The following is a 22,336-nucleotide window of genomic DNA, read 5'->3' as shown; positions in this document are numbered from 1 at the left end:
ATTATGATGGGCAGTATTGGAAGAAAAATTGGGGAGAGAGACAAATGTGTATTTACAGTTAATGGACTCAAATGGACATAAACTACAGAAGCAACGCAGATATGAAGAAACTTGCACAGGATAGACTTGGGTGGGGAGCTTCTTCAAAGTAGTTTTCCGACTGAACACTATAACAACCAAACATATCTCCAGGTTTGTATTTTATTACACCATTACAGTTGGTTGACGATATGTGAGAAGCAGCTTGAGATGTGGTACTCTTTCTTGTAGTCCAGGTTTCAGCAGTCATTGTCAGATGATTGCAGCTGACAACGGTGACCTTAATTTGTACCACAGTTTCCTGGCATTCAGCAATGACTACCAGGAGGAAATCTGTATATTGCAATCTGGAATGATGATGCTAAGCATGTGCATCTTCCCTTAATCTTAAACAGCAGCTTTGGTAAGCAGCTGACTTCTTCAATCCGGTGTGAGTGATTATTATTCAGGGCCCTTCAGCCAGTTCAGACCTATAATATATCGCTGTAATTCTATTAGTACTGGCTCTTCTATTAAGTTCATTAATCCCATGTAATTCTCAAAATAACAGGCTACTTTTTCAGCATCTCAGTACAGTTGTTGTGGCTCAGTAATTTCATGTTTAGTAAGTGGTTCATGCTCTGTTCACAATATGCCACTTCGCATCTTTGCCTTTACTGCTTTATGGTATACATATATGGTGTTTGTGTTATGTATTTAGAGATGTCTATATTTTATTTTCTATTGGTGTTAACAGAATTTCTCAACTCTTTGCTAATAACTCAAAATAGTAAGATTAATTACAACAAGGAAAGAAAAGTCTGAATATTTATGTTCTGTATTTACTGCATTTCCTACACAGGTTTAGACATGAGAACCTATTACCTTTGGTGGGTTATTCATGTGATGGCCCCAATTACTGTTTGGTTTATGAGTATATGAGTAATGGATCACTGCAAGAAAGGCTAGCTTGCCAGGTCAGTGAAAAAGATCATTCATTTTTATATTCACATCTTTAACTGATACTCAGTATTTGAATTTTCTGTGATTTTTAAATGTTGAGCAACATGTGTTTATAAATTTCTTAAATTAAGACGCAGAATAAAACATTATTGTGCTGTTTAAAAATTTATTGTCTACAATAACATTGTAACCTTGAAGCTGCTTATTTAGATTTATGTTTTCCACCTGCTGTTTCATTACCTACCACACACTCGAAATAACTGGCCTGAAGAGCTGTTTGATGGGTTGTAATGTAAGAATGCTGAAGAAGACATACATTTCCTGTTAAAGAAGGGAAATGTGTCATCATTTTGAACTTATCAAGAGTAATAATAAAACCAATATTTTTAAAAATAGATACCATATTAAAAATAATGATTAAGAGCTTGTGTGATTTTAAATTGGGAACTGATAGTTGAGCAGATTAACATTAACATTACCCATTTTGTTCATGTATTTGTAACTTTAACCAGCAGAGACAAGTACGAGGGTCACCCCAAAAGAAACGCACACCATATTTTTTTAAATCCATCTTTTATTCTATATGTTTGAAAGTTTTACAGTGTGTAGATACATCCTTTAGGAACAATATTTTAATTTCTCCACATAATTTCCATTCCTCACAACTGCCTTATGCCATCTTGGAACCAGCGGTTGTATACCCGCACAGTAAAATTCTGGACCAACCTGTTGGAGCCACTGTTTGGCGGCATGCACAAGGGAGTCATCATCTTCAAACCTTGTTCCACGAAGAGATGATAGTCACATGGAGCCAGGTCAGGACTGTAAGGTGGGTGTTTCAGTGTTGTCCATCTGATTTTTGTGATTGCTTCCATGGTTTTTTGACTGACATGTGGCCGTGCATTGTCGTGCAACAGCAAAACATTCTGCTTTTGCCGATGTGGTTGAGCACAACTCAGCCGAGCTTGAAGTTTCTTCAGTGTCGTCACATATGCACCGGAATTTATGGTGGTTCCACTTGGCATGATGTCCACAAGCAAGAGTCCTTCGGAATTGAAAAACACTGTAGCCATAACTTTTCCAGCAGAAGGTGTGTTTTTGAATTTTTTTTTCCTTGGGTGAATTTGCATGATGCCACTCCATTGATTGCCTCTTTGTCTCTGGTGAAAAATGATGGAGCCATATTTCACCACCTGTCACAATTCTTCCAAGAAATTCATCTCCACCATTCTCGTACTGTTCCAAAAGTTCGCTGCATACCATTTTTCTTGTTTCTTTGTGAGCCTCTGTCAACATCCTGGGAATCCACCTGGCACAAACCTTTTTTAACGCCAACACTTTCAGTATTCTGCAAACACTTCCTTCCCCTATCCCAACATAGCGTGACAATTCGTTCACTGTGATGCGTCTGTCAGCAGTCACCAATTCGTTAACTCTCTGCACATTGTCTGGAGTTGTGCAGTACAAGGCCTGCCGCTGTGAGGACAATCCTCAATATTGCCGTACCCACTTTCATCACGTAACCTGCTTGCCCACCAACTAACTGTACTTCGATCGACAGCAGCATCTCCATACACCTTTTTCAACCTCTTGTGGATTTCTCCCACTGTCTTGCTTTCACAGCATAGGAATTCTATGACAGCACATTGCTTCTGACGAACGTCGAGTGTAGCAGCCATCTTGAAGACATGCTGTGACGGAGCCACTTACTGGAACAGGTTGAACTAAGTTTGAAAACAAGTGGGAAGGATGTATCTTTCACACATGCAGAATGAAAACTGTACTTTTACAAAAATAGTGTGCATTTCTTTTGGAGTGACCCTTGTATATTGATAATCCTGTAACAATAGGCTTCTTGTTCTTGGTCTGTTGTGAATTTTGACCTCAAGGATAGTTATGCCAAACAGCTATTATGGAGATATACTGATAGGGGAAATCACTTGAGAATTGTGTATTCAAAAACAGTATGTAGACATATTGTTCCAAGTAATTATTGTGTTGTTATAAAACATTCTGAAGAATTAAATGACAAAAGATCACCAGCAGCCAGTCACTATTTAGATTTTCAAATTAATTTAACTATCCGTGATCAGGTTCTGGTATTTTCTTACCCACTTACCGAACATATGTATTTAGATCAACAGTACATAAAACAAATTAGAACCTTGATGTTTACTCTCATTACGTGAATCTTCATCTTTCTTCCTATCAGTGTGTCTACAGAAATCATAGCAGAATGCATCCTACACACGGTTTGCAAACTGACTTGCGTTGTCACAACAGCAATCTTTAATGAATAGAAACCAGATGTTTCAATAGTTTTTTTTATATTACTGACAAATAATATATATCAATAGGTTACTTTTGATCCAGTTACACTGCAGTTTCTACCCATATTAGAAAATGTACGTAAAGGATGAGGTGTATTTAGAAAGTAACACATTCCCCTCTCTTGCACTCCCAGTGCTCCTAATTGTACCAGTGGCTTTGGAATTGTCAGTTTATATGAGTGTGGGGGCGTGACTAAGCTTTCCAGTGTTGCATAGCTCAGTCTAATTCGAGCTCTGGGAGCAGCAGGTAGCTGTTGGTGTGAGCTGCTTAAGAGATAAAGTTCTCTGCTAAACTCTACAAAAGTCTTCCTGACACTTACCAAATGATTTGGCAAACTTATGCGGACTCTATCATATTCTCAAGTTTATGAGAGGCTGACGTAGTGTAATGAGGGCCTGGAGGAGTTGTATGATGAATCCTGCTCTGGATGGCCATCAACCAATAAAAGTGATACAAATGTGTTTAATGTTCATGATTTCATGAAAACAAACCATTGAGTTAGATTGCTGCTCCAGTTCCCCTACAGCCCTCACATGGTTTTGGCATACTGTTTCCTTGTTCCGAGAACTGAGTCTGGCCTGAAAGGAGTCTGTTTTGTGACTGTAAAATGGGAGCAAGAATCGTAATGAAGCATGTACAGCCATTATTCACTGTGTATATGACTGCCCACATTGATATTACATTTTCATTTCTTCTACAGTGTGTTATTTGTGAATAAATTCATTTTCACTTTAGTACATAAAGTAGATTTGCAATTTTATATGCTGCAGATTCTGTGAAAGGCACGCAAAAATATTTTAATACTTTGGGTTTTCCCAATGCACTAGGTAAATGTATCATTCTCAGGTCTGCTACTGGACCCCATTCTGTAAACTGCATAGTATTTCACCAAGGCAACAGCCCAAACATCTTCTGATGCTGACTTCTGGTGAGGGCTGAAAATAGTGATAATCATTGTCTGTGCTGCAGAAGTTTTCTTATGCAGATTGCGTCCAGAAGTTGCACAAGTACAGTGGTGTGGCAAACCAGATGGGTGACTACAGTACATTGAGAGTCTTCTTACTGGAAACTGATGTGTACTTCTGTGCATGGACAGTATAACTCCTCCTGCTGCTACATGTTCCTATGCTGGCGAGTTATGCCGAATTGGTTGCTGTTTAGGTCCACTGCTGTGTTACTATAGGGCCATTGCTGGAAATACTTGTCTTGGTTGTCGCCTTCAGATGGTGGAAACTGCAGGGTGCCAGACTGTGCTGAAATGCAATTCAGAATCACTGTTGATGAGCTTTTCTGTCATGCAGATATGTATTAGCTTCTTCATGGTACAGAAGAAAGAAACTGAGACTATACTCCTGATCTTTCTTCTTCATCTTGTGATGTCCTGGGCTCAGCCACTGTTGTGCTACTGCAGATTTAACTTGCTGGTACGAGCACATTTGACAATGTATTCATCACAACAGTCTGCACTGCGTAACACATCTGACCAGTATATGGCATTCCACATGTTTGCTGACTCTCATATGTCTTGCTATCCTGGCATAGCAATCTTGAAAGCCTGCCAGAAGGCATGGAACTCAATCTTGGCCCACAGTCGACACTCTTAAAGATACAAACACTAGTATCAATCTCTGTGGCACTGGTCTCAATGTGCCGAATACCAGGCTCATCTCATTGGCCACTTAATGCTCGATGCAGCACTATAACGCTTGCTGTGCCATGGCTCCATTTTCAGTTTTATTTTCATTGTGCCCTCACACTGTTGTCATTACTCACTGTTGGTTTTGCACTCATATTCTCTATGTCTTAGGTTTTCACTCTTTAGATTCTCATTCTGATTTTTCTGTTCTCTGCTGTCGAGTTTTCCTCTTGTTGATGTCTTCCTGTTCACACTCAGTGAATCGCTGTTGATGACCTCTGGTCAGTCGGTCCAGCCTCAGGGGGTTTCAGTAGTCATTTTTTACTTTCTGCCAAGACTTAGGCACAATAATTGGTGACTAAGTAAAAGGTTGGCAGCATCCCATGCACACTAAGCCTGTGCAACTTGTGAAAACAGCAACAGCTGCCATTGTGCAGCAATTGTGGATAGCTGCCCACCCATATTTCCACCTTCTAATGTCGCCTAAGAAGAATGGGACAAGTATTTACTGTGACTGAAATAGCACTTCGCTGCCTTTTGGATCTATGCTGATGCTCTCCAATGGTTGCCCTTCCTTTCTTGGGCTTCCCTGCAAACATTTCCCTTAACAAAGAAGTTGGCTCCTGTCAAGAATCAGGTTGTGCTCACATTCGACGAGATGTGCTTGTTGCTTTCAAATTATTTTTCACAATGATTCCATGCTGTTACATCAATATCATAAGCAACCAAGTCGGTCGTATTGCAATTTACAAGGATTGAATTGCTGACGTGATTTCACTTGTGCGAATCTAGCTTGCAACACCTCATATGCCAACTCTTTAATTCGAGAGCACAGCAACCCTCAAGCTGGACATCACTTCTTTGTATTATATTTTGAATCCCACAGGCAGCAAATGAGCATCTCATGGCCCAACCACAAGTACTAGCAATACAGACACAGCATTGTACCCTGGGGGAAATGTGGAGGATGAGGCGGGGGCAGGGGGGGGGGGGGATACTCGTAAACTGTTTCCCAGGTGAAGTCTTCATGATTCCTCGATTTCAGGTGTGTCCATGGCCTCAGACCTGACTGAGACAACCCGTTGGTATGGGCAGTGACTTCAAGGAATAGTAGACGAACTTCAGGTAATTGTTCACCAGGGTGATTCTTTCACTACCAAGTTGTTTATCAGTCTCACAACTGTGAATGCCGGCGTCCATTTTTAGGTAGACACTGAAACTGCTGTTTCCCTGATGAACCTCCATACATACCTAGGTTTTCCCAACCTAGCCCTGCCCTACTGTACGTTGATCACCTATGATGACAATTCCATACCCCTCTGGGTAATTTACAATTGCCACCTTCAAAACAGTCACGTGGCTGGTCATGCTGTTTGTTGTTGATAGTTACTCCATCAGCAACAGTTTCGGTCTGGATGCCTTCATGTTGTTTGGACTCTCCATCAGTGAGGAGGTTCAGGTCATATCTGACTCGGTTCCTTTCCAGCAACTTGACAACCTTTGTGCCACTTTTTCACCAATATTCGAACCTGGTCTGAGGTTTGCCATAGAGTTCCAGGCTCATATCTCCTTGCATCCAGGCATAGTGCCCTGTTTCTGATGGGTGTAACCAGCACTTGGGCTACACCTCTTATAGTTATCAAGAATCCGAGTGGTTCCTTATGGCTAACAGAGACCTTCAATTGACAGTCAACATCAAGGCACAAATGAACACTTACCATGTAGCATATCTTGATGATATCATTACAGAGCATGTTGTGGAGAAAATTTTTCTAAGATAGACCTTCTGACACGTTGTTTACAGATCATGCTAGGGTAGGAGTCAGAAAGCAAGCTCATCTAGGTTCCCCAGAACTAGCTCTGCCCTCCTGTTCATTGGTCACTTATGGTGACAGTTCCATTCCCCTCCAAGGTCAATTCATTCTGCAGATGCCTGTAACACTTACCATGTCCATACCTTCTTGCACTAACTATCTTGATGACTTAATTATCATCGACACTAGGCATCAGGACCACCAGCGAAGTCTTTGCACCTTTTATATTGCATGGCATAGTGCTAAAGTGCCATTTAGACAAATGCCAGTTTCTTCAAGAGTAAGTGGAATGGATCCAGCCCACTGACAGCAATGTCACAGCTATTGACTCTCCACCACACCCCTCAAATTTACAGGAGCTGCAAGCGTTTTTGGGAAAGGTAAATTATTAGTCTAAGTTCATTCCCCAAGTGGCCCATACCATGCATCCGGTAAAACACTTGGGGAAGAAAGGCATTCAGTACAGGTGGACAGCAACCTGCGAGTGTGCTTTCAAACAGCTGAAGCATATGCTGCAGTTGGCACTCTGTCTTATACCCTTTTCACCATGATTGGTTCTGGCTATGGATGCCTCCCCACATGGCTTTGATCCAGTGCTGCTTCATACAATGGTACTGAGCAATCAATTGCCTGTGCATCAAATATGCTCACACTCAGTCAAAAGAACTACTCACAGATAAAAAAGGAGCTTTAGCTATTGTCTTTGCTATTAAAAAGTTCCATGTTTACCTTTTTGGAACTAAGTTTACACTCATTATGGGCCACAAACCACTGGTGGCATTATTTGGGCTGTACTCCCATTTTCCTGAACAGACAACAGCATTGCGTACTTTTCCTTTGCTCCTGCAATTATACAATTAAGTACAAGCCCAAAGAACAACACACAAATGTAGAGACACTATCTTGCCTAACCATGGGAGCAGACTGGCTTTGATCAGAAGGAATCCTCTTGTTTCCGCATTGATGTGGAATGGCAACAACCTATGGATGGATTTCCCATTGCAGCTGCTCGAATCACTTCAGACCTGCGCCGTGACCCTGTCTACGTGCTCTGACGCTCTAGATCTGGGCTTGCCTCTTCCACTGTCTGCTGATCATCACTGATGTTTTTCTGATTGACACTGAGGCAGAAACTCATTATGTCATCATTCTGACTGCTGTGTGGTATCAGGTGTTATAATTTTTATATCACGGTCGTCTGCTTATGTCATAGATGAAAGTTCTTGCACAGTGACAACCTACTGGCCAGTGCTAAGGACACGGAAGCCATGATGTGCCATTGTTCCACTTGCGCCCAGCAACAGATTGCTCCATCTCAGTCTTTCACCCCCTGGCCCATCTGCCAGCTCATTGTTGTGGATACTTATTACCCATAAGTGTTGAGCTTGGCAACCGTGACACTACTATTAACATGGAACATATGTGGATGCCAGCTACAGCTGTTACCAACTATGGACAGCACCTTAACCACTGTCATTCCAAGGGGTTCGGAGTGCCATCATACCTATCAACTCTGTCCCCGTCTACCAACTACATCTCTGCCAGTGGTCCAACCAGACGTTGAAAGCCCATCTTTGCCAGTCCCACAACTGTACAAGTATAACTTGCTCTCCAGAACACCAGCAGTATTTCCCATAGACACAGCCATGGAGGTGTAGGTCTCCAAGCAGTCTCCACAACCTTGGCCACCATGTTGTCATCTTAGCTTATTGCCAGATGATCCCAGTTCCTCTCACCATCCAGTGGGCTTTGGTGCCAGGACACCAACGTTTCTGCCAGTTCACTTTCCGAAGATCGTCCAGGATGCTTCTGGCACTACACATCTGTTTCAGGGGGTGAGGGACCTGGTATCCTGGCCTGGTGATCTTGAAAGCCCGCCAGAAGCCACAGAATTCAATGTTTGCCTGCAGGTGGCACTGTTAAAGCTACAAGCACTGGTATCATCATCCACAGCACTGACCTCGAATTACTGCAAGATCATGCCTATCTCACTGGCTAATTAATGCTCACTGCAACACTAAAAAACTAGCCATACCATGGCTCCATTTTCAGTTGTGCATTCGCTGTGCTATTGTATTATTCTCATTGCATACTGTTGGGTTTGGTCTCCGATTCACTGCATCTTGGGTTTTTGCTCTTGGGAACCTTGCTTGGTCTGCGTTACCCTGCTGTGCCATCTCTGTTGCCCATTTTTCTGGTTGTTGTTGAAGAACCACTGTTGACGACCCCTGGCTGGTCAGTCCAGCCTCAGCGGGTTGCGTTAGTCGTTTCCGAGTTTCTGCCAAATCTCAGTCACAATACGTGCCTCATTCCCTGAGAAAAAGATCGTCTGTAAGAAGATCCAGCATGTTTCTCAGTTTGTCACACAGACAGGAGATACATGTAATATGTTTGTTGAACATTCTCGAAGAACAACCAAAAAAACAGGGTCAATATTTTAAACATTACTTGCTTCCTTTGACCCAGACAAATTGTGCAAATCAGTTGGTTCTTTTGCATTATGTGTGGTCAAGAGTGGGTTATAGATGGCTTATAAAAGCACCATGTGTTCATGGGCAGTTCCTGAAAAAATCCCAAAAAACCAAGATTTTTGGGTACCAAAAGTACCAATTGTGGGGATGGCTATTTTTGTAATTCCTCTTAATGGCAAGTCATTGAAATTTTTACCAGATGTCCTTATGTATTGGTGTGATCTCAAAATTTGTCAGGGAAAAAATACTAAAACTTGTCTGGAAATCAGGGAAATATCAGGGAATTTCACTTGGGGAAACTTGTGGCAACCCTGATGTAATATCCAGTCTGAGGTCTAAATGTAGTTTCAACTGGCACAACACAACGATTCTGGTCTCATCATAAGAGTTCTGAGGTCGCCAAACTGTGTTTTTAGTTGCTATTTTTTTACCAATAAAACTTTGACATTCTGTCTTGCATAACGGGCACTTCAATTTTGACGTGGCCCAAGAAGTGTGCATAACACAATAAGTAAAAAAATCATCAAATTCCATTAATGTAAAATTATGATAATATGTTGCGCATTTTTTGTAAAGCAATGTCAAGTGAACTTAACATTAGATGGGAGGTGATTTTGTTTTAACCTCTTATTGCATGTACTTATTTGTTGCTTATCTATGTCAAAGTGCGTAAATGTGTTGAAGTATATAAAAAAAAAACCGTCAAAACTTTACTGATGTAAAGGACTCATTTTATATAAGCAGCACAATCTGCTGTAACAGGGAAAGGAAGAGAACCAGCTGAGAAGTGCTCCTGTCAGAGCACAAAAAAAGGCAAATATGCCCCTCTTTAAATACTCTGACAGAAAAGTGGGGAACCAGCTGCCTCAATCCTCATTCCATCTTCCTCACCAAAAATAGTGTCTTGTGAACATGTTCACTCTTTTTTGCACTGATAGAGAGTAGCAGAGAGACAGTGATGTTGGAACAGAGAGGAGACAGTGCCAATGGGAGATAAAGCGAGATTAGACAGTAATGGTAGGAGAGAGGAGACAGCAGTGGCAACTTATCAAAGTAGACAAGGGAGGCCAGGCCTCCGCCCTAGCAGCAGCGGCAATAATTATTTTTACAATAAACATTTATGCACTTTTGTCAGAGAGTGTGAAAGATGTTAGCTAGTGTTATTTCTTCTAAACTATCAGATTAGAGTGCTAGTCAAAGTGAAAAGCATGATCTTAACCTAAGATGGAGGAGCGAAGCATATCGCGAGGAGGCCAGATACATGCCAGGTCACTTGTAAATGCTCGGTTACCATCATAACCAGTATATCATTGCTAGAAACAGAAGAGAAGGTGCAGGCTGTCTTAGCCATGCCGTGCTGTGTACTTCCACGATACAGGAGGCCAGTTGCTGTGGCGATGCCTTTCTACGTTTCTCTTACATTAGTTTTCTTGTGTGCTGAGGTTTTTGACGATCTGAAGAATCTTGTCTAGAGATTCAATATGGTATGCTTCTTCTAAAGATCATCTAAGTAGTTTATTTCATTTAAAGAACTATCCAAACAAGTGTTTAGAACAAGTGTTTAGTATTTTGGAACATCTCGAACTGTTGAAAATCAGACACAACAATGAAATGAAAGCTAACAGAAAAAACATGAAAATTCTAATTGATGTCGTAAGTCTTTAGTGTAAGCAGGACTAGTTTTCTCAGATCATGATGAGACAGAAAATTCACAGCATCCCAGAAATTTCAAAGCCATTTTTAAACTTGGTCTTTGAAAGCACACTGGAAGAAAATGGGCTATTTCCATATACAGAATAAACTGATTGAATGTATAAATAAAAAAAAAATTGTGATAGACACACAAACAAACACAAACATACACACAAAATTCAAGCTTTCGCAACAAACTGTTGCCTCATCAGGAAAGAGGGAAGTAGAGGGAAAGACGAAAGGATGTGGGTTTTAAGGGAGAGGGTAAGGAGTCATTCCAATCCCGGGAGCGGAAAGACTTACCTTAGGGGGAAAAAAGGACGGGTATACACTCGCGCGCACACACACATATCCATCCACACATATACAGACACAAGCAGACATATTTTCTACTTGTGTTAGAGGTGGAAGAAGGGGTTGCAGCCAGAGATGGATAATTTAATGGGGAGGTCATTTGGGAGATTCCATGGGCTAGGCAACAGTGCAGAAACAGTATGTAGGACTGGGTTCTGGCTAGTGATAAGGAAACTTTACTGGATTGGGGCTCATGAAAATATGCAAAATACATAAAAATACCCAGGAAAATTCACTAAAAGAGCAGAAAGGATGAAGTATGTGGAATGTAAGTGAAACTTGATGGTGTAGAGCTGATAATGAAAGGTGAAGATGAAATAAAATTTATGTGATAACAAAATGAGATCAAGGAGAAAAAAAAATAAAAATAAAAAGACAATAATATGCGATGCAGGTCAGTGGTTGAATATGAGTGAAGTGTGAATAGAGGGGACAGCACATGCAGATGAGTTAGGTGAGGTTGGTATGTGAGTGATGGAATAAGGGAAGAGAAAGGGACTTGGGGAGGGGGGGGGGGGGGGGGAATAATGCCAGACATGCGATGGATGCTATGCCAGCAGTCAGTGCGGTCACAATAGCCGCATGTCGTGAATGGACAAAATGGTTTATACATTGTGGCTAACAAGTCAGAGCTTGTATTGTTTGGAGGCAACAGGTAAAACATAGGGAAGAAGACCAAGAAAAGATGGACGCTGAGTAAAGTAATGTGCTAGAGAATAGGAAGAAAGAAAAATAGCACTGGATTTCAGGATGGAAGAAAAGCCACAGTTAGGTGAAATCAAACAATGGAAGATAGAGGATGAAGTAATGACAATATTATTCCTGCATTCAATCTCTCACATTGAAACTTGTGCCGTCCAAAAAGTAGAGCAGCATGCACATTGCCACCTTAAAAATCTCTCCAACCTGTTCACCTCCTACTCCCACCTTGGACTTCAACTGTCCACCACCTCTACAGCAGCCTCCAGACCTCCCCCACATCCCATCACACCCAACAAACCTGCCTCCCAGACTTACTACATTTTCCACATCCTCAGAAACTCTCTTCCACTGCCATACAGAATCCAGAACCTAAACAGACCGAAAACACAGTATGGGCCTTTCCTCTAAAAGTGTTAATCCTACAGAAGTATCAGTGCTTTCCAGTGGGCCTTACATTCTGCTCCGTTCTCAAAATTCAGTCACTACCAACCCTCCCAATCAGACTCAACCCAAAGCCAATGTTGAAACCTGCTTAACCCAATCACTCCTCCATCCAACTATGATACACCCCCACTGCCGCCAATTAACCCCCTGTTAACATTCCAGAATTTCTTATCCTTAAACCTTGCCTCACCATCATTCCCAACATCCTTAACATGGAATCTAACCTTATATCCACAGAAAGAACTGCAATCCAACACCTAAAAACTGATCCCGACCTTATAATCTTACCTGCAAACAAAGACTCCCCCACTGTGCTTTTGAAGTGCAGGCATCATCTGGTGGAGGGACTCCACCAGCTGTCACATTTGTCCACAAACAAACCCTGTCACTGTGACCACATTTCAGAAATCCAGCAGGATCTCCAGTCCCTCCTTAAATCTATAGGCCCATCCTGGAACCTCTCCCCTGAGTCTCTCTCTCCTCACCCCTACCAATCCCTGCACAACTACCTTCTACATGCTTCATAAAGTTCATAAACCAAACTATGCTGAGTGCCCCATTGTGGCTGGTTACTGTGCCACCACTGAGATAATCTCTGCTCTTTCATAACCTACCCTCTTATGTAAAAGAGGCCAACCATTTCCTCCAACAAGTCTCCACAGTTCCTGTTGCTACACCATATAGTGCTCTGCTTGTCACTATTGATGCCACCTCCCTCTAAACAAGATCCCTGATGACCATGGCTTTGCTGCTATTGAACACTATTTTCCCCATGTGACTCCAAACCGACAATGTCCTTCCTGGTCACTATGTCCAATTATATCCTCACCCACAATTACTTCTCCTTTGAAGGCATCACCTTCAAACAAATCCGTGGTACAGCAATGGGCACCCACACTGAACTATCTTGTGCCAGTCTGTTCATGGGTCATGTAAAGGAATTATTGAGGGTCCCAACCCCTCATCTGTTTCATATTCATTGATGACATTTTCGTGATCTGAAATGAGGGTGAGAATATCCTATTCACATTCCTCCAGAACTCCAGAGCCTCATCACCTTCTCTCCCTTTGCTTTACCTGGTACTCATCAATCCAACAACACAAGGTACATATGACTGGGACAGCTGGGAAATATGGGAAGAACACTATAATTTTTTCATTCAGGAAAAACCTGGGAATTTTTTAGAATTCCAGGTTTCCTCTGTTTTAGTTTCCAATTAAATTTTTGTAATATTCACTGGTAAGGACTGACACTCTAATGAAGAATTTTACTTTGGCAGAAAAATACTGTAGCAGTAAAACATAAACAAGAGAATAATACCAAAGTAAAACTTAAGTTGCAAAGAAAATGCACCATTTACAAAAATAAAATAAAATAAAATAAATAAAAAACACAGTGCACACCCAAATGTCTGCCGACAGCAAGATGTGTCGAAGGCTTTAGGACAAAAACCATGCAATGCTTTGTAACAACAAACTGCTTTTGACGAGTGTGATGTCACAACTGTTTACATTTCTAACAGGTCACAGGAAAATATTGTGAATGGTGGTTTGAGAAGTTATTTTTAAAGTAAGTTTCTTTTTACTCGAGACGAATTATGTTACGTGTGAGAGTGTTGGGCTCTCATTCAAAACTTAACACTTTGCAGAGCAGCCACTTAGAAAATTCCGGGCCCAGAAGACCAGCCATTTAAGTCATTATTCAAAATTTTACTGGCAGATCTGTTTTTGATATATCTATATGTGCTAAAACAGACCAATCTTCAATGTTAGTTTTATTTTAGTTCTTTCGTTGATTACAAATTTAGGAATAATTATGGCAAAAAGTACAATTATCCTTAGAAAAACGGGGTCAAGGGGGTCGCAAGGTGAGTTCTTGAACAATTTGTCACATAATTGGCTTTTCTAGGAAAAAGTTGAAGTGCTCGCCAGAACATGTACTCAGCCAGGTAACCCACAAAATGTTTGTTGCTCAGCAATGAAATTTATAATCGTGCAAGCTTGTGAAAAATGTGCAGCTGCTGCAATTGAAGCAGTACTCTTAGGACCCTGCCTAACCACACATTCAGAAAAAAAAGAAGAAAAAAATTGGCAACCAATGTTATATGTGAAATCTTTGCTCTTCTTGTAGCTATACTGTATATATACTGATCAGTCAGAACAATATGATCACTGACCTACTGTCCATTTAAACCCATCCAGCAATAATAGCATCACTTGGCAGGGAATGACTGCTAGTCAGATACACGCTTGGTGCATGTAGTATCAGTGAATGTGCTGTCCCATGTGTAGAATGTGGAAAGTGCAGGATCTATCTGAGTTTGACAGAGGGCAGATTATGATGGCCCAGAGGCTCAGCAATACTGCACAAGTTGTTTTGTATTTGAGGAGTGCTGAGGTGAGTGTCTTCAACATGTGGCGAAACCAAAGTGAAATCACGTCCTGACCTCGTGGGGTTGGGTGGCCTCTCCTCATTACAGATGTTGGATGTTGCAAGCTGGGCAGATTGGTAAAACAGGATGGGCAGTGAACTGTGGCAGAAGTAACATCAGACTTTTATGCTGGCAGTATACAAGTGTAATTGAAAACACTGTGCACTGAACACTTCTGAAGATGGGTTTCCGCAGCCAACGACTTGTGTATGTGCCAGTGTTAACAGCACGACGTCGGCAGCTACGTCTGAAGTGGGCATTTAACTATTGCCACTGTACTTCTGCACAGTGGCAGAGCATTGCATGGACTGATGAATCCCAGTACCTTCTTCATCGTGTCTATCGGAGGGTGCGAATCTGTCATCTTCCAGGGGAGCAGTGCCTTAACACTTGTGCTGTGGGACAGAGACAATCTGGTGGCAGCTCATTTATGCTCTGGGGAACATTCATGTGGGCATCCGTGGCTCCAGTGAAGATCCTGCAAGGCACCCTGATGTACACCCCTTCATTGTGATCATGTTTCTTGACGGTAGTGGCATTCTTCAAGAAGAAAATGTGCCATGTCACAAGGCCAGGAGTGTGAAGATTGGTCTGGGGAACACAGTGGCAAGTTCCAGTTGATATCCTGCCCCCTCCCCCCCCCCCCAGCATGCCAGATCTCAACCTAATCATACAATTTGGGATGTGATTAAACATGGCGTCAGAGCTCATCACTCCCCTCCCCAGAATATACAATAATTAGGTGACTTCTGTGTGTAGATGTGGTGCCATATCCATCCAGTGACATACCAAGGCCTCATTGCTTTCCTGCCACAATGTATCACCTCTGTTATACTCGCCAAAACTGTAAGTACAGGCTGTTAGGTAGGTGGTCATAATGTTCTGGGTGATCAATGTATATTAATTTAAACCCATTAACTTCTCCTATTTGTGTTCCTGATACTTAACAGTAATGTTCTTGGCTGACAACATCACATGTCGTGTTCTGAATATCTGCTGTCAATGGCTAGTGAGATCATATGACATAAGCTACGATTGGCTGAAAAAAGCGCTTCACAAGAGGTTTCAGTGCTTCAGTGCTTCAGATGCTACTGTGCTGTATGTGGTGGAATTTGTATTTATACTTTCATAATAGAAAAAATATGCAGTGTACTTGTTGCCATGCATCAAAGATCTTTACGAAACATGTTGTTTTTTGCTGATTTTTCTTGCGTAAAGTGCCGGGAAGCTCTACACTGTCACATAAGACTTTTAACATTAAAAGGATTGATAAGTTTTACAGCTCTGAGGGAAATTATATTGTGACTTAACACAGAAAAATATGTACCTTCACCCAGGGTATAGTTTGTTTTCACCCAGGAAAAAGTGTATTTTTAACAGGGTTTCTCTCTCTCTCTCTCTCTCTCTCTTTTTTTTTTTTTTTGCCCCCCCTGCATGCACATCCTTCCTTAACGTTGACTTCTTCCTCAAGAATGGATACATCAGTACCCTTCCTCCATACTAAATGTACCAACCACAAGAAATACTTCCATCTTGACAGTTGCCACCTCTTCCATTCTAAGATGTCCCTTCCGTACAGCCTAGCCACTTGTGGCCGTCACATCTGTAGCGACAATCAACCCCTGTCTAAATATAACAAAGGTCTCACTGAGGGCTCCATAGACTGAAATTACCACCCCAGTGTTGTATAGGAAGAGAACTTCTGTGCCTTGTCTCTCCAGTTATCTACCACCTCCCACATACACACTGTGGCCACAAAGGAGCACTCTCCTCATCCCTCAGTACCACTCAGGGCTGGAGCAATCATGTTCTCTGCTAGGGCTTCAACTACCTCTCGTCACACCCTGAAATGAGGAATATCCTACCCACTATCCTTCCCACTGCTCCCCGAGTGATATATTGCCACCCAACAAACGACACAGTATTCTTGTATATCCCTACTCCATCCCTGCTCCCAAAGCCTTTGCTCTTATACCTGCAATAGACCTCGAGGCAAGACCTGTCCCATACATCCTCCCACCACCACCTACTCCAGTCCAGTCACAGTCATCACCTATCCCATCAAAGGCCAGGCTACCTGTGATCTACAAACTAAACTACAACCACTTCGCGATTTTCTGCATGGACATGATAAGCTGTCTGTCCACGTGAATGGCCACCAGCAAACTGTAGCCAAGAGAAAGCTGTATCACCCACTTGCTGGACATGCTGCCCAGCACAATGTGCTTCACTTCAGTGATTGCTTCATAGCCTGTGCCATCTGGATCCTTCCTACTAATACCAGCTTTTCTGAATTGTGCTGGTCAGAACTCTGCCTTCAGTATACCTTATGTTCCCATAACCTCCCTGACATCAACCTTTGCTAATCCCTACCTGTCCCCCTTCCTGCTCCAACTCCAGCACTGCACAGCCTTCTATTCCACCAGCTCACCCATTAGTCTATTTTCCTTCCCCTCCTTTTCCTAGTGGTCTACCCTGTTGCCACCACATTCCTGCACACTCCCACAAGCAGCATACACCTTCTCCCACCCCTACCCTGCTTTCCTTCCCTTTTCCCTGTCCCATCCTCCTCCTTAGCCCCACCACCCACTGATTGTTCCTTCCACCAGGCACAGTTGCTGTACACTTCCAGCCTCAGTGGCCAGAGGCAGTGGTTTGTGTGTGTGTGGGGGGGGGGGGGGGGGGGGGGGGGAGCGCGTGCGCTAGAAGAAGACCTTTTGGTTGAAAACTCTAATGTGTAGCAGCTTTTTTGTTGTGCCTGTCTGTGACTCATTGTCTCCTCCATGTGGTGAGTAATGATCTGTCCTTTCCATAATATTGTAGAATAATATTTGCCATTCATGAAAACTGTTCAGGCCTAACTGAGGTTTCAAATGGAATAATTGACAGTCCAGGCTCTAGTATAACGATTACAAGGGAAGCACGTGGTTTAAAAAATAGCCTCTTTGTCTTTGTTTTTCTTTTCTATATTTTTAAAGACTGAACTGTTTCTCAATATTCTTCAGGAAAATACCAGTTCTGCAACAATGCTGTCTTAGGATTCTTGGCTCACATGAAAAGCTTAGAAATTGATTGACTTTTTAAATTCCACAAAACACTCGACTAATTCATAACTTGAAGCTTCCATGAATAGAGTTGAAATGGTGGATGCATGAAGTGGTAACCCATTGATGTCAAAAGACAAATAGCTGTACATCAAGGTACTGGATAATATTGTAACACAACTGGAAACAAGATTTTCACATTTGATATCTACATTTGCATCTGTGTCTATACTTGCAAACCATCATGAAGTGCATGGCAGAGTGTACATCCCATTGTACCAGTTATCAGGGTTTCTTCCCATCCCATTTACATATGGAGCTAAGGAAGAATGATTGTCTGAATGCCTCTCTGTGTATGATGTAATTATTCTAATCTTATCCTCACACTCCCTATATGAGCGATACATATGGGTTTAGTATACTAATATTCCTAGAGTCGTCATTGAAAGTCAGTTCCTGAAAATTTTGCTAATAGACTTTCTCAGGAAAGTTTACATCTATCTTCAGGTATCTGCCAGTTCAGTTTCTTCTGTATCTCTGTGACATTCTCCCAAACAAACGTGCAAACATTCATCCTGTCCTTCTCTGTGTATGTTCAATATCCCCTGTTAGTGCTACTTGGTACAGGTCCCACACATGTGAGCAGTATTTAAGAACTGGTCACACAGGCAATTTGTAAGCAATCTCCTTTGTAGATTAATTCCACATCCCCAGTATTCTACCAATAAACTGAAGACTACCTCCTGCTTTACTCATGACTGAGCCTAGGTGATCATTCCACTTCATATCCCTACAAAGTGTTACACCCAGGTATTTATATGAGTTGGCCAATTCTACCTATGATTCATTGATATTGTAGTCATAGGATACTGTTTTTATTAAGTGCACAATTTTACATTTTCGAACATTTAAAGCAAGTTGCCAGTCTTTGCACCACTTTGAAACTTTATCAAGATCTAACTAATATTTATCCAGCTTCTTTCACATAGTACTTCATTGTAGGTAACTGCTTCATTTGCAAAAAGTCTTAGATTACTTTTGATACTGCCTCAAGGTCATTAATATACAGCATGAGCAGCAAGGGCCCCAATGCACTTCTGTGGGGCACACATAAATTTACTTCTATATCTAATGATGACTCTTCATCCAAGATAACATGCTGTATCCTCCCTAGCAAAAAGTCCTCAGTCCAGTCTCAAATTTCACTTGAAACCCCATATTATTCTACTTTTGACAATAAGCATAAGTTTGGTACTGTGTCTAATGCTTTTCAGAAACCAAGAAATACTGCATCTGCCTCACTGCATTCATCCAAAGGCTTCAGTATATCATGTGAGCAAAGTGCAAATTAGGTTTCACATGATCGTTGTTTTTGGAATCCATACTGGTTTGCATGGAGGATGTCATTCTGTATGAAGAACCTCGTTAAGTTTGAGCTCAGAATACGTTCTAAGATTCTACAACAAGTCGATGTCATGGACAGGGGATGGTGATAAACTGCTCATCCTAAAATTATGCAGTACTACTCAGTTCACCAGTAATGTAGAGCATTTCCTTGTAAACAGTGATGATTCATTATTACAAATGTGTGGCACATCCTTCAGTCACTTGCAGCTGCTTTTAGAACTCGGGCTCTTACTTGTACCCAAACTGAAAAATCATTACTGCAAATACTTGAAAGCTGAGACACATGGTACGATGTCGTGGAAAGATTCACAAAGAAGAACGATCATTGAATGAACTGGTTTTACAAGTAACGTCCCTCAAATGCCCAGTCTACCGGTTTGTTTGTAAATAAAAATGAGTGGTATTATTATTATTATTATTACTGTTATTGTTATTAGCAGCAGTAGTCCTTGTGGTGGTGTTGGTGGTGGTCATCATTCTCATTAGGAACACTATGTATGCTTATGTTAAAAGGGAAGGAATTGTGATATTTCAGTATGTTTCCTAGCTTCCCAAGAATTTAGGCCCACGATCCATCCTTGTGAGAAAGTGCCAGTGGGAGAGAAAGAGAGAGGAGACAGTGAGAAAGTGCCAGTGAAAAAGAGAGAGATAACTACAGTAGCAGTGGGACCCAAAGAGAGAAGCAACAGTGATTGTCAGTTAGAAACAGTGACAGTAGAAGAGAAAGAGAGAGATGAATGAAGGCAATAGCAGTGGGAGCCAAAGAGACAGTGGAAATGAAAAAGAGAGGTGAGTGGAGACCATACATAGGCCTGGGGGGGGGGGGGGGGGTGTGCCTGGACAGACATTGGCAATGGGAGGAAAAATAATGGGACAAACACAGTGACAGTTGGACAGAGAAAATGGTAGAGGAGACAGTGATAAGAAGGAGTCAGAGGAGAAAGGGATGAGGACTGTAACATTGGGAGACGGGCAGGAGAAGTGCCAATGGGAGGTAAAGGAGACAGTGGCAGAGAGACATCTATAGACAGTGACAGTGAGATGCTGACAAGGGAACCTCCCCATCGCACCCCCCTCAGATTTAGTTATAAGTTGGGCAGTGGATAGGCCTTGAAAAACTGAACACAGATCTATCGAGAAAACAGGAAGAAGTTGTGTGGAACTATGAAAAAAATAAGCAAAATAAACAAACTGAGAAGTCCATGTGGAAGATAAGCAACATCAAGGAGGGTGCGAGATCAGAAACGCCGTGGTCCCGTGGTTAGCGTGAGCAGCTGTGGAACGAAAGGTCATGGGTTCAAGTCTGCCCTTGAGTGAAGAATTTAATTTTTTATTTTCAGACAGTTATTATCTGTCACCAGTGTCGTATAGAATATATCAAACGTGTTTTCCTGTGGAGGAATCGGTTGACCTACGACCTTGCGATCAAATGTTTTCGGTTCCCATTGGAGAGGCACGTCCTTTCGTCTACTAATCGCACCGTTTTGTGGTGCGGTCGCAAAACACAGACACTAAACTTAATACAGTCAACAGAGACGTCAATGAACGAACGGACAGATCATAATTTTTCGAAAATAAAGAAATTAAAATTTTCACTCGAGGGAAGACTTGAACCAAGGACCTCTCGTTCCGCAGGTGCTCACGCTGACCACGGGACCACGGAGCTTTTAGGCTCTCCTTGATGTTGCTTATCTTGCCCATGGATACTCAGTTTGTATATTTTGCTTATTTCTTTCATAGTTCCACACAACTTCTTCCTATTTTCTCGATAGATCTGTGTTCAGTTTTTCAAGGCCTATCCACTGTGCCAACTTATAACTAAATCTGAGGGGGGTGCGATGGGGAGATTCCCTTGTGAGTATGAGGGCTTCACTACAAAGAGAGAGACTGGATAAAATAATTTAGGATGTTCTGCATTAAAAAGGTTTGCATTCCAAAATTTTTGGTGAAGAATGAGGATTGATGGAGCTCTTTCCCCTTCCGTCAGCCTTTTAAAGAGGAGCGTATTTGCCTTTTTGTGGCCTGTGAGAAGCACATTTGGCTGGATTTAATTTTATTTTATTTTTATTATTTATTTATTTATTTATTTTTCGTTGTAGATACACGTCTGCAACCCTGATACACACTGAAATCTCAGAGCCACAGTTCCATAGTATGCTGTCCATTGATAAAATGGAATATCATGCAGTAATTTGTTTTCTTTATTTGATGGGGAACGGCACTGCAACAATCCATGCTGATTTTTCCTTCTTTGGGCACCTCAGCCACATAGTAGTTTTTGAATGAAATTTCCAGCATTTGACTGTATTTTTTAATAATCATTTATTTCACACTATCGCAATCAAATAGAAAAGTTGAAATGTAAAAAGTGAAAATCAGTCATGCAGCAGTTTTCAGCTTCTTGCATGAAACTTTCAACATGACAAAGATTGACACCCACTGTGTTCCACCCTTTCAGATTGCCCACCAAATTGAGGTAGCAGTGGAAATGTTGCAGCTGTGTAAGGTCACTCCAGATACCTTCTTTAGCCACATAATCGCCACTAGAGAATCGTGGTTGTATCATTATGGAGTCATGACTGGCAAAAAAAGTGAAGACACAACCATCGAGGTGATGCTGTTTGTTGGGGCTGTCATGGTATGGTGCTAACAAATTATGCTCACAAGGTGTAAACTGTCGCAGTACCAGACATACATAGCTCAGAGAAGGTGCTATTGGGGTAGAAGATCCAGATGGCATAGACTGCAGAGCAGTCAAGCACATTGTGCTTAGCAGCATATTGCACAAATGAGTGGACAACTCTGCTCTTGGCCACAATTTGTTGATGACCATTCATCTTGGAGTACACCTAGTAGGTAGTCATGCACACATGCAAAAATACAACGGAACAAATATATCAATGATTGGTTTCACTTGTGGCCCTAATTCTGATAGGGTACAGTACACTTGCGACGTGAGTGAAAATATGATGTAGTGGATGGGTGCATGGAATTCAATCCTGCTATCCTAGTGGTCTTAGTCCCTCTA

The 22,336-nt window shown here is 41.7% G+C and overlaps 1 protein-coding gene across 1 annotated transcript in view; it reads left to right on the top strand.

The window, feature by feature from the left end:
• Window positions 1-22,336, top strand: part of LOC126234655 (interleukin-1 receptor-associated kinase 4-like) — a 105,368-nt gene that overhangs the window by 55,555 nt on the left and 27,477 nt on the right. Inside the window, exon 6 of the mRNA XM_049943387.1 lies at window positions 881-995. Within this exon, the coding sequence (XP_049799344.1) occupies window positions 881-995 (115 nt within the window). The remainder of the gene's footprint in view (window positions 1-880; window positions 996-22,336) is intronic.

Source organism: Schistocerca nitens, chromosome 2 (genome assembly GCF_023898315.1).
Source record: "Schistocerca nitens isolate TAMUIC-IGC-003100 chromosome 2, iqSchNite1.1, whole genome shotgun sequence".
NCBI classification, from domain to species: domain Eukaryota; kingdom Metazoa; phylum Arthropoda; class Insecta; order Orthoptera; family Acrididae; genus Schistocerca; species Schistocerca nitens.
This window is presented reverse-complemented; position numbering and strand designations above follow the sequence as displayed.